The following is an 18,036-nucleotide window of genomic DNA, read 5'->3' as shown; positions in this document are numbered from 1 at the left end:
CGTTGTAACCCACCTTCATACAGAGATGCATACAAATGCAGATGGCGTTGTAACCCACCTTCATACAGAGATGCATACAAATGCAGATGGCGTTGTAACCCACCTTCATACAGAGATGCATACAAATACAGATTGCTAACAGATCTTTGCATGATTTGAACTCATGATTCCACTTCATGTGTGTTCCAGACTCTACGTACGCAACTGCGTCCATGTTGTGAATTATCTCGTGGGGACAAGACAGAGTTGACTGATGTGGTTCCACTGGATGGAGTGACATTCAACCAGGTGGACTGTATCAGTCTACAGGTTGGAGGAGATCCCATCTGTCTAAAGAAGTAAGCCAGCCCTATGTTCATTCATAGATCATTATAGGATAGTAGGCACTGAAATACTTAACCGAACATTTTCTGTGTGGTTAGGTTCTTATTGTGAATGTTGATCACAGACATCACAGAAACTTAGGAATATTTGCTCATGTAAGATCATTGGGTGATGTTTTTCATTTCTTTAGCCTTCAGTAGTTGACATGACACATGACAAATGACAAATGTTATCTTTATGTCCATTCCATTTGTCATTAGTGTTTGTATTCATTTTACATTTATCACCAAAGCAATGGTGTCTTTAAAATGTCACTGAAGGATTTCAAAGCAGTCCTGTAAACCTATTCAGTTGTTCCTATGGTCCTCTGTGTTTGTTTCCAGACAGAGTGATACATCAGGTGCTCTGGTCCAGGTGTTCCCAGGTCCAGCTGTCATTGTTCCTGAGCAGCACAAACTGAAGGACTACAACAAGAAATCAGACTTCCCAAAGTCCCATCAGCTGAGACAGGGCGACACCATCACTTTAACTCTCCATGAAATACAGGTACTCCTTTACATCAAATGACGTTGTAGAGCAGCCAGGTGTTTCCTGTTCCTTGTTGACAGTTGCATGTGTAGCCAGGTGTTTCCTTTTCCCTGTCCTTTTCTCTGTTGACAGTTGCATGTGTAGCCAGGTGTTTCCTGTTCCTTGTTGACAGTTGCATGTGTAGCTAGGTGTTTCCTGTTCCTTGTTGACAGTTGCATGTGTAGCTAGGTGTTTCCTGTTTTGTTGACAGTTGCATGTGTAGCCAGGTGTGTCCTGTTCCCTGTTGACAGTTGCATGTGTAGCCAGGTGTTTCCTTTTCCCTGTCCTTTTCTCTGTTGACAGTTGCATCTGTAGCCAGGTGTTTCCTGTTCCTTGTTGATAGTTGCATGTGTAGCCAGGTGTTTCCTTTTCCTTGTTGACAGTTGCATCTGTAGCCAGGTGTTTCCTGTTCCTTGTTGACAGTTGCATGTGTAGCCAGGTGTTTCCTGTTCCTTGTTGACAGTTGCATGTGTAGCCAGGTGTTTCCTGTTCCTTGTTGACAGTTGCATGTGTAGCCAGGTGTTTCCTGTTTTGTTGACAGTTGCATGTGTAGCCAGGTGTTTCCTTTTCCTTGTTGACAGTTGCATCTGTAGCCAGGTGTTTCCTGTTCCTTGTTGACTGTTGACTGTATCTAGGTTGATTCCTATGCCTTGTTACCTACAGAGAAAATCCATTCAGCAGCAAGACCTGGATGTGGAGGAGGAGGAGGTCCTGGAGATAAAACCAGTTTATCACACAGTAATCTGTCGGGAAGCACGTATCTGGCATGAAACGGGTATTGTGTGGTGAGTGTAGGTCTGTTGGTCTTGTGGCATGGGTATTGTGTGGTGAATGTAGCTGTGTTGGTGGTGTAGTATGGGTTTTGTGAGGTGAGTATAAGCCTGTGGGTGTTGAGTGCAGCTGTGTGGAGGGTGTAGCATGGGTATTGTGTGGTGAGTGTAGCTGTGTGGGTGCTGTAGCATGGGTATTTTGTGGTGAGTGTAGCTGTGTGGGTACTGTGTGGTGAGTGTACCTCTGTGGTTGGTATGAAGTTTGTATTATGTGGTGAGTGTACCTCTCTCAGTGTTGTAGCATGGGTATTGTGTGGTGAGTGTAGGTGTGTGGGTGGTGTAGTATGGGTATTGTGAGGTGAGTGTAGCTGTGTGGGTGCTGTAGCATGGGTATTTTGTGGTGAGTGCAGGTGTGTGGGTTTTGTGTGGTGAGTGTACCTATGTGAATGGTTTAACATAGGTATTGTGTGGTGAGTACCTCTCTCAGTGTTGTGAGGTGAGTGTTGAGCATGGGTATTGTGAGGTAAGTGTAGCTGTAAGGGTCGTGCAATATGTAGAATGGGTATTGTGAGGTGAGCGTAGTTGTAAGGGTCGTGCAATATGTAGCATGGGTATTGTGTGGTGAGTGTAGCTGTGTTGGTCGTGCAATATGTAGCATGGGCATTGTGTGGTGAGGAGGTGTGTGGGTGGTGTAGCATGGATATTGTGAGGTGAGTGTACTTGTGTGGGTGGTGTAGCATGGGTATTGTGAGGTGAGTGTAGCTGTGTTGGTCATGCAATATGTAACATGGGTATTGTGAGGTGAGTGTAGCTGTGTGGGTCGTGCAATATGTAACATGGGTATTGTGAAGTAAGTGTAGCTGTGTGGGTGGTGTAACATGGGTATTGTGTGGTGAGTGTAGCTGTGTTGGTCATACAATATGTAACATGGGCATTGTGTGGTGAGTGTAGCTGTGTGGGTCGTGCAATATGTAGAATGGGTATTGTGTGGTGAGCGTAGCTGTGTGGGTCGTGCAATATGTAGCATGGGTATTGTGTGGTGAGTATAATATTTCTGTGTGTGGTGTAACATGGGTATTGTGTGGTAAGTGTAGCTGTGTGGGTGGTGTAGCATGGGTATTGTGTGGTAAGTGTAGCTGTGTGGGTATTGTGTGGTGAGTATAATATTTCTGTGTGTGATGTAACATGGGTATTGTGTGGTAAGTGTAGCTGTGTGGGTGGTGTAACATGGGTATTGTGTGGTGAGTGTAACTGTGTTGGTCATGCAATATGTAGCATGGGTATTGTGTGGTGAGTGTAGCTGTGTTGGTCGTGCAATATGTAACATGGGTATTGTGTGGTGAGCGTAGCTGTGTGGGTCGTGCAATATGTAGCATGGGTATTGTGTGGTGAGCGTAGCTGTGTTGGTCGTGCAATATGTAACATGGGTATTGTGTGGTGAGCGTAGCTGTGTTGGTCGTGCAATATGTAGCATGGGTATTGTGTGGTGAGTGTAGCTGTGTTGGTCGTGCAATATGTAGCATGGGCATTGTGTGGTGAGGAGGTGTGTGGGTGGTGTAGCATGGATATTGTGAGGTGAGTGTACTTGTGTGGGTGGTGTAGCATGGGTATTGTGAGGTGAGTGTAGCTGTGTTGGTCATGCAATATGTAACATGGGTATTGTGAGGTGAGTGTAGCTGTGTGGGTCGTGCAATATGTAACATGGGTATTGTGAAGTAAGTGTAGCTGTGTGGGTGGTGTAACATGGGTATTGTGTGGTGAGTGTAGCTGTGTTGGTCATGCAATATGTAACATGGGTATTGTGTGGTGAGAGTAACTGTGTTGGTCATACAATATGTAACATGGGCATTGTGTGGTGAGTGTAGCTGTGTGGGTCGTGCAATATGTAGAATGGGCATTGTGTGGTGAGCGTAGCTGTGTGGGTCGTGCAATATGTAGCATGGGTATTGTGTGGTGAGTATAATATTTCTGTGTGTGGTGTAACATGGGTATTGTGTGGTAAGTGTAGCTGTGTGGGTGGTGTAGCAGGGGTATTGTGTGGTGAGTGTAGCTGTGTTGGTCATGCAATATGTAACATGGGTATTGTGTGGTGAGAGTAACTGTGTTGGTCATACAATATGTAACATGGGCATTGTGTGGTGAGTGTAGCTGTGTGGGTCGTGCAATATGTAGAATGGGTATTGTGTGGTGAGCGTAGTTGTAAGGGTCGTGCAATATGTAACATGGGTATTGTGTGGTGAGGAGGTGTGTGGGTGGTGTAGCATGGATATTGTGAGGTGAGTGTAGGTGTGTAGGTGGTGTAGCATGGGTATTGTGAGGTGAGTGTAGCTGTGTTGGTCATGCAATATGTAACATGGGTATTGTGAGGTGAGTGTAGCTGTGTGGGTCGTGCAATATGTAACATGGGTATTGTGAGGTGAGTGTACTTGTGTGGGTCGTGCAATATGTAACATGGGTATTGTGAGGTGAGTGTACTTGTGTGGTGAGTGTAGCTGTGTGGGTCGTGCAATATGTAGCATGGGTATTGTGAGGTGAGTGTAGCTGTGTGGGTCATGCAGTATGTAACATGGGTATTGTGTGGTGAGTGTAGCTGTGTTGGTCATGCAATATGTAACATGGGTATTGTGAGGTGAGTGTAGCTGTGTGGGTCGTGCAATATGTAGCATGGGTATTGTGAGGTGAGTGTAGCTGTGTGGGTCGTGCAATATGTAGCATGGGTATTGTGAGGTGAGTGTAGCTGTGTGGGTCATGCAGTATGTAACATGGGTATTGTGTGGTGAGTGTAGCTGTGTTGGTCATGCAGTATGTAACATGGGTATTGTGAGGTGAGTGTACTTGTGTGGTGAGTGTAGCTGTGTGGGTCATGCAGTATGTAACATGGGTATTGTGAGGTGAGTGTAGCTGTGTGGGTCATGCAGTATGTAACATGGGTATTGTGAGGTGAGTGTACTTGTGTGGTGAGTGTAGCTGTGTGGGTCATGCAGTATGTAACATGGGTATTGTGAGGTGAGTGTAGCTGTGTGGGTCATGCAGTATGTAACATGGGTATTGTGAGGTGAGTGTACTTGTGTGGTGAGTGTAGCTGTGTGGGTCATGCAGTATGTAACATGGGTATTGTGAGGTGAGTGTAGCTGTGTGGGTCATGCAGTATGTAACATGGGTATTGTGTGGTAAGTGTAGCTGTGTTGGTCATGCAATATGTAACATGGGTATTGTGAGGTGAGTGTAGCTGTGTGGGTCATGCAGTATGTAACATGGGTATTGTGTGGTGAGTGTAGCTGTGTGGGTCGTGCAATATGTAACATGGGCATTGTGAGGTGAGTGTAGCTGTGTTGGTCGTGCAATATGTAACATGGGTATTGTGTGGTGAGTGTAGCTGTCTGGGTGGTATAATATGGGTGTTTTGATGTCTGTTAGTCCATGACTTTTGTTGCATGACTACTTAGTTATGTTTTCACACTTTGTATTTCAGCTATGACTCCACATCATCAGCTGTTCCTGTTGCACAGTTTACAGCAGCACGACCTCTAAGTGCTGAATGCAGCAAATTCTCGTTTGGTAGGTAACATTGTATTAACCATAAAATGTAAGGTAAATCTGTCATTCAATAGGCCTTATCATCACAGGTCATTCCAATCAATCCAGTGTAATTATTTTTCCTAAGTAACATTGCTGGTTTGTACAGTGTAAGACTCAGAAACATTGTTCCCAAATTTATGCAATATATTGACATGGCATCTGCAAATCAGGAAGATCTCCCTTGTAGACCACTTTTGTGATCACTGTTGCAAATGATGTTGCCCTAGCTACTATATCTCCCTTGAGGGTAGCATTACTCTTGGATCTACACAGCAGCAAGATCTCCCTTGTAGGTAACATTACCCTCGCCTTTACAAAGAAAGATCTCCCTTGTGGGTAACATTACCCTCGCCTTTACAAAGAAAGATCTTCCTTGTAGGTAACATTACTCTTGCCTCTACAAAGTAGTAAGATCTTCCTTGTAGGTAACATTACCCTAGCCTCTACAAAGCAGTAAGATCTTCCTTGTAGGTAACATTACCCTAGCCTCTACAAAGCAGTAAGATCTTCCTTGTAGGTAACATTACCCTAGCCTCTACAAAGCAGTAAGATCTTCCTTGTAGGTAGCGTTACTCTTGCCTCTACAAAGTAGTAAGATCTTCCTTGTAGGTAACATTACCCTAGCCTCTACAAAGCAGTAAGATCTTCCTTGTAGGTAGCGTTACTCTTGCCTCTACAAAGTAGTAAGATCTTCCTTGTAGGTAACATTACCCTAGCCTCTACAAAGCAGTAAGATCTTCCTTGTAGGTAACATTACCCTAGCCTCTACAAAGCAGTAAGATCTTCCTTGTAGGTAGCGTTACTCTTGCCTCTACAAAGTAGTAAGATCTTCCTTGTAGGTAACATTACCCTAGCCTCTACAAAGCAGTAAGATCTTCCTTGTAGGTAGCGTTACTCTTGCCTCTACAAAGTAGTAAGATCTTCCTTGTAGGTAACATTACCCTAGCCTCTACAAAGCAGTAAGATCTTCCTTGTAGGTAACATTACCCTAGCCTCTACAAAGCAGTAAGATCTTCCTTGTAGGTAACATTACCCTAGCCTCTACAAAGCAGTAAGATCTTCCTTGTAGGTAACATTACCCTCGCCTTTACAAAGAAAGATCTTCCTTGTAGGTAACATTACTCTTGCCTCTACAAAGTAGTAAGATCTTCCTTGTAGGTAACATTACCCTAGCCTCTACAAAGCAGTAAGATCTTCCTTGTAGGTAACATTACCCTAGCCTCTACAAAGCAGTAAGATCTTCCTTGTAGGTAACATTACCCTAGCCTCTACAAAGCAGTAAGATCTTCCTTGTAGGTAGCGTTACTCTTGCCTCTACAAAGTAGTAAGATCTTCCTTGTAGGTAACATTACCCTAGCCTCTACAAAGCAGTAAGATCTTCCTTGTAGGTAACATTACCCTAGCCTCTACAAAGCAGTAAGATCTTCCTTGTAGGTAACATTACCCTAGCCTCTACAAAGCAGTAAGATCTTCCTTGTAGGTAGCGTTACTCTTGCCTCTACAAAGTAGTAAAATCTTCCTTGTAGGTAACATTACCCTAGCCTCTACAAAGCAGTAAGATCTTCCTTGTAGGTAGCGTTACTCTTGCCTCTACAAAGTAGTAAGATCTTCCTTGTAGGTAACATTACCCTAGCCTCTACAAAGCAGTAAGATCTTCCTTGTAGGTAACATTACCCTAGCCTCTACAAAGCAGTAAGATCTTCCTTGTAGGTAACATTACCCTAGCCTCTACAAAGCAGTAAGATCTTCCTTGTAGGTAACATTACCCTAGCCTCTACAAAGCAGTAAGATCTTCCTTGTAGGTAACATTACCCTCGCCTTTACAAAGAAAGATCTTCCTTGTAGGTAACATTACTCTTGCCTCTACAAAGTAGTAAGATCTTCCTTGTAGGTAACATTACCCTAGCCTCTACAAAGCAGTAAGATCTTCCTTGTAGGTAACATTACCCTAGCCTCTACAAAGCAGTAAGATCTTCCTTGTAGGTAACATTACCCTAGCCTCTACAAAGCAGTAAGATCTTCCTTGTAGGTAGCGTTACTCTTGCCTCTACAAAGTAGTAAGATCTTCCTTGTAGGTAACATTACCCTAGCCTCTACAAAGCAGTAAGATCTTCCTTGTAGGTAACATTACCCTAGCCTCTACAAAGCAGTAAGATCTTCCTTGTAGGTAACATTACCCTAGCCTCTACAAAGCAGTAAGATCTTCCTTGTAGGTAACATTACTCTTGCCTCTACAAAGCAGAAAGATCTTCCTTGTAGGTAACATTACCCTAGCCTCTACAAAGCAGTAAGATCTTCCTTGTAGGTAGCGTTACTCTTGCCTCTACAAAGCAGTAAGATCTTCCTTGTAGGTAACATTACTTTTGCCTCTACAAAGCAGAAAGATCTTTCTTGTAGGTAACATTACCCTAGCCTCTACAAAGCAGTAAGATCTTCCTTGTAGATTACATTACCCTATCTTTTACAAAAAAGTGAGATCTTCATGTATATTCCAGAGATTGTGAACCCTGGTGTTGGGTGCTACATTGCTATTGGACTGGTTCACCGACGTTACCGAATGAACCGACAGCCAGGCTGGGATCCCTCCTCCATTGCCTTCCATGCTGATGATGGAGGGTGAGAATGTCTTTATATGTTTTCTGACATTATCTACCTGAATACTTCTCTGCATGTAGTTTTATTCAGTTTTAATTAGCTTGATTGAATATTTGAAGAAGCCAGTGATACTTAAAGCAACATGAGGAAGCCAATGATTTGCTAAAATAACAAGGTAATGATGGGGTAATGAATACAATGATACAGAAAACACAACATGAGGAGGCCAAGTCTATGACTTCTTGAAGCTTCCTTTGGCACCAGTTGTTGTTGTTGGTGAACAAGACTTGGATGGCTTCCCATTTGATGGTATGATCCTTGTTCTTGAGGACATGTTCTGATATGGTAGACTTGTGGTCGAGCTTGTTGACAGAGGCTTGGTGTTCCTTGAGTCTTGTGTTGATAGGTCGCAGCATTTCCCTGATGTATGCTGGACCACAACTACACAGAATCTGGTAAATGCATCCTTTTGGGTTGGGGGCTATCAGTGCTGGATTCTCCACCGTTGGCTCTTAGAAGGTTTCTGAGGGTCTTGCCATTGGATGCTGGCTTGGTTCTTGACGAGACGAGAGATCTTGTGGCTGATGGGGTTCAGTGTAGGGATTAGTGACTCTGATGGGGGATGGTCTTGGTAGTGTCTTAAGGGCTTTCCACTTCTAAATGCCCTCCAAAGACTGTCATCGCCTGTTCAACGGTCCCCTGCCATCAATAAGATCCTTCACCATGCCAATTTCAGAATAAGCACTACACTGTGGAGATGTGTAACCAAAGGAGTTTAGTCTGTAGGAAGGAACTATGAGTGAGTTGCTGTCACTTGAGCGAAGTTTTAGAGTTGGTATATATGGAGTAAGTAAGTAAGTGACTATGGTAGTCAGGACTGGTGTTGTTGAGGCATCTGTATGTCAAACATTGCAGCTTGAATTGCATCCTGGCTCTGACGGGCAGCCAGTGAAGATCTTTAAGGATGGGTGATATATGTGAATTATGTGAATACTTCCTGGTTAGGGTAATGATCCTAGCCACAGTGTATTGAACCAGTTGTATTCAGGACAGATGTCTGTCACTAAAGCCCTGCAACAAACTGCTACAGTAATCCAGTTCAGATGTTTCTAAACCATGGACCTGGGTCTGTGTTGTTAGGACCACAGTTGTTAGGAGATGCCATATATCGCCAATGGCTGCATATATGGGAAGACCTGTGAATCCAGTGAATCCTTGACGTGGTGTGATGCTGCTTATGTCTGTCAGCATCACCTGAGTCTTATCCTCATTCAGTTTCAGCATACTGGCTGACATCCAGGTCTTGATTTATGAGGTACATTGAGTGACTAGTTGAAATGCTGCCTTCACTTTGCCCAAATGGAATTTGCCCATTATCTGTAAATATAAAGGCAACAAAAATATTTGACTCCATGCCAGGGACTAAAAACTGTTCTGACGTGAGGTCTCCCCATGGTGAGTAATGGGAATGTTACGCGATCTTGGTACTTCTTGATGATCCAGATCCACGACCCAAGTACTTCACTGAGGTCACTGCGGTCCTGAAGCACTTCTGGTTATATTATACTGGTTATATTGCACCATATTAGAGCAAGTCCCCTTGAAGAGATTTGTTAGCACAGACCATATACAGTCCAGACAGCTTATTATTGCAGCTGGAGCACCATACAGCCATATGGATTGAATGGTTGCAACTACCACTATCTCTGCACCGTATAAACCTGAAGGGTGCTTTTCACGTATATTAGGCATAATCGTTTCCCGGAATAACTGCATTTGATGTTTTTGGTTGCTCTCAGGTTTTACTTTTTTGTAAGTAAGACCTAATTTTTTAACTTACCTTACCATAGGGCTTACGCATATTACCTCAAGCATGGCTTAGAAGAGCTCAGACAGTCGTTGATATGCCATTTTACCGAATGGCTACATCTTGTATCAACGAGTGTATAGGAATGGAATTGATGCGATCTCACCATCCACGCATGCACGAACAATCCAAAAACTTCACTTTTACTTCAAGCGTCGTACATGTCAGACGTGCTTTTCGTTTGATTACGCTATTGCTACTTGTTTGATATTAAAAGTTGTTTTTTGCACTAGTAGGTATGTTTTTTTTCTACCGTTTTTGTCTTAGTGGTGGTGAAGTTTACAGTAATTTATCTTCACTTACTTGGCTAACTTGTGTCTTCGACTTGCGTCATTATATCCCAGTTTCCATGTTGTTTGTCCGTTTCTCCTCGCACATGTGGGTAAAGATTGGACTCTGACCCGTTGTCCTTGCCAGTGTGTGTTGTTGTGTACATAACTTGTCTTTAATATCCATTTTATCACTGTTTTTGTACGCTCAGAGTATTTCAGTGGGGGCAGCCATGTTGGTTTCTCTCTGCTGTCTTGTCGCTAGGGTGTGCTCATTTTATTTTTGCAGGGGTGTTACTCCATTTCTGCCATAGGGGTTTTTTGTTAACCAGTTCCTTTATGGCGTGGTTATCATTTAAGTTATATGTTTGTTTTTTCTGCATGTTGAAGCTTTATTATGACTTGGCAATTTTGCTCTGCCTGTTAGGTGCAGAAGTCTGCAAAGGATCCCCACCCATGGTGTCCGGACTGTGCAGTTGTTAATTGTACTTTTGATTATCAGTGGCATCATTGCTCATCTCTTAATATGCAGGATTTCAGGGTTTACTCAGAGGAAACGGAAAATGACGTCCCCTGCTTCGTCTTTGGGTTCATGATCATCACTTACACGGACGCCGGATGACCACCCATCACCATCGCCGATATTGGCGCCTCCGTCAATGCTTCCTTTGCCTCCTTAGGACTCGACGTCTGGACAAGCAGCGCTCTTTGGATTCATTTGTCGATCTTTCTCACCCAGATGCCCTTGCTCGTCCGCCGTTCCCTTGTCAATGCCTACGCCTATACTGGCACCTTTGTCATCTAATAGAATTCCCAAGCGTACGCCTACCGCTACCCTGTCTGGGGAAGAGATGCTACATCAGCAGCTTATGGAGGAGTATGCTAGGTGTGTTGAAGCGGAACGTTCACGGCGTGATAGGTGCTCTCACTCTACTACTCCAAGATTCCCTCAACGCTCCAGAAGCCCTCGTCGTGGTCGTCGTCGTTGCTTACGTTTCACAAAGACCTCTTACCGACCCGACCTCGTAAAGCAGGTCGTAGACCACCTCTTACTTTTTTACCCTGTTTCATAAAGACCTCGTACATTTGCACTGTGTTGTAAACAGACCAAAATTTAGGACCCCAACTGACATGTCGTAAATGCTTTAGGAGGTCGTAAACACTACTAGTACAAAGATGGCGTCAACGACTTTGGTACCGGAAGTGATTAAAACACGCTAACTAATAAGGCCTGAGAAATTCTGAGATCATGATTCACAACATTATTTGGTGTACCATATAATTTCAAATGCGACAATGGGATAATTGCTATGATTATTTAATTTTAAAATAACATGCTAACGATCGCTCATATCAGTTTTTCATGTTATTACCAATGATATATCTGAAACGCAGCCAATGAACCTAGAACCGGTTGGGCTGCTTTCGAAACTCCACTCACACGAACGCCTAAGCGCGCTTTCAGCCATATTGGATAGTGTTTACAAAATCACGTTTCGCGATGGCCGGTATTGAGATGCCTATTACATCACGAATATTCCATAGTCAGTTTGACAAATGCATCAATAATGCATCTGGCCTTTGCCACCAATACTAGCAGTCTAGATAAAATAAAACGAAACATACAGGGGGTGAAAACAAACAAAGACTGCGCTAGTCTGAAACGTACACAAACAAAAATTCCTACTTTACATTGTGTAGCACTTTATAAACAAATACCAACATCCAACCGGCTCTCCATTTCTTTGAATGGCTCACTACCTGTATGCATAGAAAGAGTATCATAGCAGGAAAGAGGAAATTAAAAACAGATACAATTCAAAGATTTGATACTTCATAAGGAATTGGCAAAATTTCCGTGCAAGGTGACGCCATAACAGAAGCAAAATGACGCAGAACAACGGTAATTATCAGCATTTCTGGCTTCTTCTCTTACTTACAGTGTAAACGTTGAAAACACATAACAACACACAGATAGTCAGAGTCATTCTGATTACTTACATATCATATTTATGCTCAAGCAATCCCTGAATCGAGGGAAGAGTCCTGTGTACCCTTGTCAGCGAAGCTGCCATTTTGTAAGAAATCGGTCATTGGTTGTGATGTCATATGTCTACATTATTGTACATATTAAACCATTTCTTTTAGTCTTTGAAGGGCATTTAGAAGTAAAATACATAAGAATGAAGATTTTATGCATATCAACTTCTTTATATGAGAACACAACGTTTCGGAGTTAATGCTTACTCCTTCATCGTCACCTGATGAAGGAGTAAGCATTAACTCCGAAACATTGTGTTCTCATATAAAGAAGTTGATATCCATAGAATCTTCATTCTTATTTCTTTTAGGTGGAGGTCAGATGGACAAGAGTAAACAAAAAATGTTTCCGACAACATTTTTAGTAAGTACTATGAAGTATATTTAGCGTATGGTCCAGATATTTCTTCATGAAATCAATTTCGGTGTCTACCTTTAGCCTTGTTCAATGTCACATCAAATGTGGATATAGGGTATACGTTTTCATTCTAGAAAAGTTTTTGATTGATTGAAGAAAAGTTACGAAAGAAGCTGACACATTGAGAGTAGCGGACAATATTTAAACCTTTACACAAGTGTTAGTAGATCAAATGGAGTCATAACGGCAACATGTACTTTAGTTCCTCTGATGTACAATATTCAATACATTGGGACCCATATATTGCAGTTTTATGTGAACAGGTTAATGGACAGCGATTAACTCAAACCTTATACGTAAACTGATAATATTAATGGAAATTATTCATACATTTTATCTTGTAATTTTCAATGGAAGTTAGTGAGAGAATCCAATTAACCTGTACCTTCACTTAAAAACATGACATTTGCATTGTTACTGAAACTTTGTTTCTATTTTGAAATACTTTGGGAATAACAAGACACGCAGGTGCCTGTTTGGTCTCGCTGTATGCATTACTAAAAACTTTTAGTCTGTTGAGATATATTTATATTTATATATTTAGCTCATTACCCAATAGGTGCTCAATTCATTTAGCTAGCGTGAGTATACAAAATGCTAGTTACTCCTCATAAAAATGAAATTACATAAACAGACATGGGAGTAAATACCCAATTGCTTGAAAAATTATCTGGAGCTCTGTCAAAAGATCCCTGAGTGTTTGAAATCAGTTGAAAAATATTGACAAAGATCAAGTTTAAAGTGCAAACATTAACCTTAGCAGAATGGGAAATGGCCTGATAGATGGGAAATGGCCTGATAGATGGGAAATGGCCTGATAGATGGTGATGTTAAATTGTCAGTATATAATTAGGCCCATCATTACATTGATGTAAGTAGTTATGTAACTTCATCACTTGATCATATAATCATCCATCATTGGCGGTTTATATCTGTAATAAAGATCTCCTCGATTATGGTTGGGAAAGTTAGCCCTCGACCATCGGGTGGAGAGCAATACGCCCACGAGTGCCATGTGCTCTGTCTTCTCCCCACCTTCTGGTCGTGGGTCTAACGTTCCCAACCATAACCTCAGAGTTGTGCTTTATCATACACATATAAACCAAAAGTTTGCTTCTCACTACATATTAGGTCATCTGTTTTCTCAGAAGTTGAGGTTTTTGCTTTGGAGGGATAGGTTTTACTTGTCTTTAGTAAGACCTCTTCCCAGGTTTTACTTTTCTGTAGTAAGACCTCTTCCCAGGTTTTACTTTTCGCTAGAAAGACCTCTTCCCAGGTTTTACTTTTCTTTAGTAAGACCTCTTCAGTAGTATAGGGAATGGGGGTTCTGGATCACTTTCAAAAAAAGTCTCTACAACGCCTTATTTACTAACTAAGGCTTTGGTTGGGCCCTTAGCTCTTGCTACTATTACCCCTACTACACGTTTACCGTTTAACGTGTGTTGGTAGGAGGTAACACTGTGCCGTACGGTACGATCAATAATTCTTCTCTTACAAACCCCCTACCCGGCCTATGTCACGTTTATATCGATGAAACAGTTTAACGTGAACCGCCTATGATCTCTTTGGTGTTCGTAATAAAGGCTTGCTGGGCTTTTTGTATCCCTTGTTCTATGTACTTTTTTTTCTCGTCTTCGCTGATAGCAGACTTACGAGACTTGGACCGAATATCTTGTTTCATTCCGTTATATTTTGTGAGTTCAGAGAGGATTGAACGAAACTCCTCTTCTGAGATCTTACTATCAGAGAGTGCCGTGGAAATACGCCCACTTACTGTGTTGAGCTTTGCTTCGGCCAGAACCCAGATCTCGTCATGTTTCAATGCCTTACGATGCAGTCTGCGTGATATCAACTTAAGTGCCAACCCTAACACCCCTGCCACCCCAGCTGTTATTTCAATACCTAGCACTATAGGTGTAGCCACGATGGTAGCTAACAATCCAACACCTGCCGCCCCTAGTCCCATGCTGGTTGTCATAAGGGTAGTGTCAGCCCCGTCCAAGATATTGAAAGCTCTATGGTACTTTTTACATAGTGCTTTCCGCGTGTCATGGTCTTGTTCTAGTTGGCGTTTCACATCACATAACTGCCTCAAGCGGAACCCATCTACGGTTTCCAGCGTCTTCGCTACTTCCTCTACGACTGGGTACAGACCCATCCTATAATATATATTATGAAAGATATTTTAATTGGGTTTCAGTTAATAGTCTATCAATGAATTTGAAGTCTACAAGTTCTAGACTACTACTCAGGGTAATAGGTGAGAGGCTAATAGACTTTCCTGTTGTAATAAAAACCCCACTGAGGCTTATTAAGCGGTTTATAGGACCCGGGGGGGTATCCCGTTGTATAACAATACGACAATATTGGTCTAGGTGTTCTTCATACCAGTGTATTGACACCCCGGGTAAAATTTGGTGTACTCTTGAGGCGTTTTTATTGTCTAAAAAGAAGACTTCTATGATGAGTGTGAAAGTGGATAATATATCAACAAGATCTATGCCATAAGGATTATTGCTAAATGTTAATTTATTTTTTGCTATAGGCCTTAACCCATTTTTTCCGGTAATAGCAGTCATCATGAGTACTAATTCCCTCTCCGGAATGAAATCCCCGACCCAGATACCGTTGTTCCTAATTTTAGAGATCCTCCACGTATTTATGTTTAATGTGATATAAGGTGAGGCAAGTGTTAAGTTGATCAGCCATTTGGGCTCTTTTAAATCTGATAACGACACCCGTCTGTACACGTTGTCTTTGAAGTGCAGGATATATAAGGTGTCTTCCTCACCAGGCTGATCGAATCCCTCCGTATCTCCTAGGTCGTTAAGCGTAGTGTTGGGACGATGACTGGTCATTATTATACTATTACGATATAATTTCCAACTGGTTTTCTGATAATAGTTCAGGGGTGAACTTCATACCCATGAAGTGTATGTTGTCAGGCAGGAAGATCTTGGTTAGTGATATCTTGTTTTCCACGATCACGTTGACCCCCTGCAGACTGGTGTTGGAGCCGACACCCACCCGCACGTAAACGTTGCAAACTTGATACTGGTGTCGTTTCCCCCACCCGAGTTTGATCCCCTTCACGATCTCGACATCATTCCCCGATGGTTCCCCTAGGTAGACTTTGATGATCAGTGTTGAGTTTGCCGGTAGACTCTCTAGTATACTGACCACGCCTTCGAATTCAGACACCAACTGTAATGTCACGTTTTGTATGGCCGGTTTGCTCGATAGCATGTGGGCTGCCATAGTGTCGAGTGGGCTGACGACTACGCTACGTCTCTGAGTTGGGACGTAAGCCACGAGCAGGGTTCCATTGTTCACGACTTTGTTTAGGTGGTTGTCTTTGTTATCCGTGAACACGTAGGGGGAGCCGAGCCTAATATTGAGAAACCAGTGGTTATCGGGTAACAACACCCACTTGTCATCTTCGGTGAAGACGAGCATATATGACTTGTTTCGGGCGACGGTAGTGCTCTCAACATCGTCTAAGTCGAACAGTTTACCCCCGAACGATGGGTATATTATCCAGTTATTACCGGTGTTGACAAGGGCGTACTTAGTGTTGACTGTTGCTCTTGTGGTATCTACTATATCACTTAGGGTTCCACCGGAGGTGACTTCAACGCGTTTGTAAATGTTGTTTTTCAGTTGCAAGGCGTACGATTTACCATCTACTCCGGGAGCGTCGAAACCGCGCGTGTCTCCGAGGTCAGAGATCCCGATATTGACGCATTTTTTCACTCCGGGCCCTTGTGCGCTGGTCATTTTACGTGAAGCGTTAAGCTGAGGTATCCTATATTTACAGGATTATGATTTATATCTAACACCGATATTATCAGCTCAGGTATGTTGCCCTGGGTTAATCTCTTATATTGCCGTGGTGAAAACGACTCGGTTCTACCGTCGTTGTATTTCTCAGTTTTCACCGGCACTGCTCTCAGTATAGTGAAAGGGTGACCTCCTTGAATGTTGTACGTTGTGCTCACCTGACCGAGATGAATGTACAGCTCTCGGTACGGTACTAGGTCGGGTAACTTCGTGCCTGTGACGGTTGTTGTTGGTTTTATCTCGTCAGGAGACATACCGAGTGTCCTCGCTAATGGTCGGCCGAGCCTCAAGGGGTTTCTTCCGTTGTTGATTAACACCACTGTACCGTTTGAGTCGTTCATCTTGAGTTCGGCTCCCAGGGGTTTGAAGACCTCGTCGTTTAGAGAGCACACGCTGTAGTAGCCGTCAGTTATCTGGCTGCGAGTTCCACTGACGAACAGCTTATTGTTGCTGGCGTTGATGTTAGTCCATTGCGGTAGGTAGGTGATATCGCAGAGTGCGACTTCGAGTTGGCCTGACGTGTTATCGATCGCGTGCGTCAGCTGAACGGCCTCACCGCTCGTTATTCCTGGAAGTGTTATGTACATGTTAGAGTATATATACTCATTATATAAGAGTTTCAAATGTTTTACCCTAAACTGGACGTAGATTTCTCCCCCATGAAGATTGCTCCTGGGTTGTATTTCAATGCCCAGCTTTTAGATGTGTTCGATAAGTATAAGCTTTCGGTGACTAACGTCAAGGCAGTCCACGCTTGGTTCAACAACCCTATGCAGTTCTGGCAGAATCAATTCAACTTTGCCGTGTGGTGCGCTACAACGGGGTGTGGTGTGACATTGACCGACACTCGGCCTGGACCGCTGAGTCAGTCTGTGTTCAAGTTCCACGTGTACTACCAGGTCAGACGTATCCTTAAAGAGATCAGCGCCCCCCTCCCACAGGACAAAGCGTGGGACGCAACAAACAACCCATACGATAGACGGGCCTACGAACGTATTTGCAATGAATTCGAAATAAACCCGAAGACGGATTGGCGTTTGCCGGGCCCGAACCACGGGTTGGGTATTCCTTATGATGGGGGGCGACCAGTGAAAGAAGTCAGTGATGATTTACTGAAACGAGATATACTACGCCAGGACTTTGCTTTGTCGAGTAATGAATGGAGGGATGATCGTATGAACTTTAAAGGTGGTGTTGCTTTCACAGTCCAGAAAGTGGAGCAGTCAACCGCAGACGGGTGGAAAATGTTCATGCTGGACACGTCGAAAGGGTTTACTAATGCCGGGGTAGTCAGGTTGAACGACTCGATTCGAACGTACGTGTGGGCGCTGTTGGGTGCGCAGTCGATGACGCGTTCCAACATCCTCAGTGAGGGAACTGCTTACGACGCTCAGAAACAGTTCGTTGTCAACGTTGAGGATGCTATCAATTCTCCAGTTGATCTCCCGCGGGCCATCGAACGCTACCAAAACGTGTTAGAATACGCCAGATCGAAAGTCAATTACGTGTTCGGCGTGGGGCTGTACATGGCTCCGAGTGATATGCAACTGAGAGTAAAAAAAGTGGTGGGTTATAACAACAAAATAGTCATAGCCACGGCGGATCAAAAGTTGGGTATCAACCCCGATATTAACACCCCCTATATCCCACACATCCCACCACGTGAAACGGGTATAGTGGCGCCACCCCCGGAGTCTAAAGTTCAACCAACACCACAGGAGGTGGCCCCCCATATTCAGGCCTCCAATCAGCAGCATATTGATAGTA

General features: G+C 43.3%; 1 protein-coding gene across 1 annotated transcript in view; it reads left to right on the top strand.

Moving 5' to 3' along the window:
• LOC137272175 (uncharacterized) overlaps window positions 1-18,036 on the top strand; it is a 550,405-nt gene that overhangs the window by 284,482 nt on the left and 247,887 nt on the right. Inside the window, exons 31-35 of the mRNA XM_067804527.1 lie at window positions 190-338; window positions 708-870; window positions 1,555-1,676; window positions 5,134-5,219; window positions 7,736-7,856. Of these exons, the coding sequence (XP_067660628.1) occupies window positions 190-338; window positions 708-870; window positions 1,555-1,676; window positions 5,134-5,219; window positions 7,736-7,856 (641 nt within the window). The remainder of the gene's footprint in view (window positions 1-189; window positions 339-707; window positions 871-1,554; window positions 1,677-5,133; window positions 5,220-7,735; window positions 7,857-18,036) is intronic.

Source organism: Haliotis asinina, chromosome 2, assembly GCF_037392515.1.
Source record: "Haliotis asinina isolate JCU_RB_2024 chromosome 2, JCU_Hal_asi_v2, whole genome shotgun sequence".
In the NCBI taxonomy this organism is placed as follows: Eukaryota; Metazoa; Mollusca; class Gastropoda; order Lepetellida; family Haliotidae; genus Haliotis; species Haliotis asinina.
This window is presented reverse-complemented; position numbering and strand designations above follow the sequence as displayed.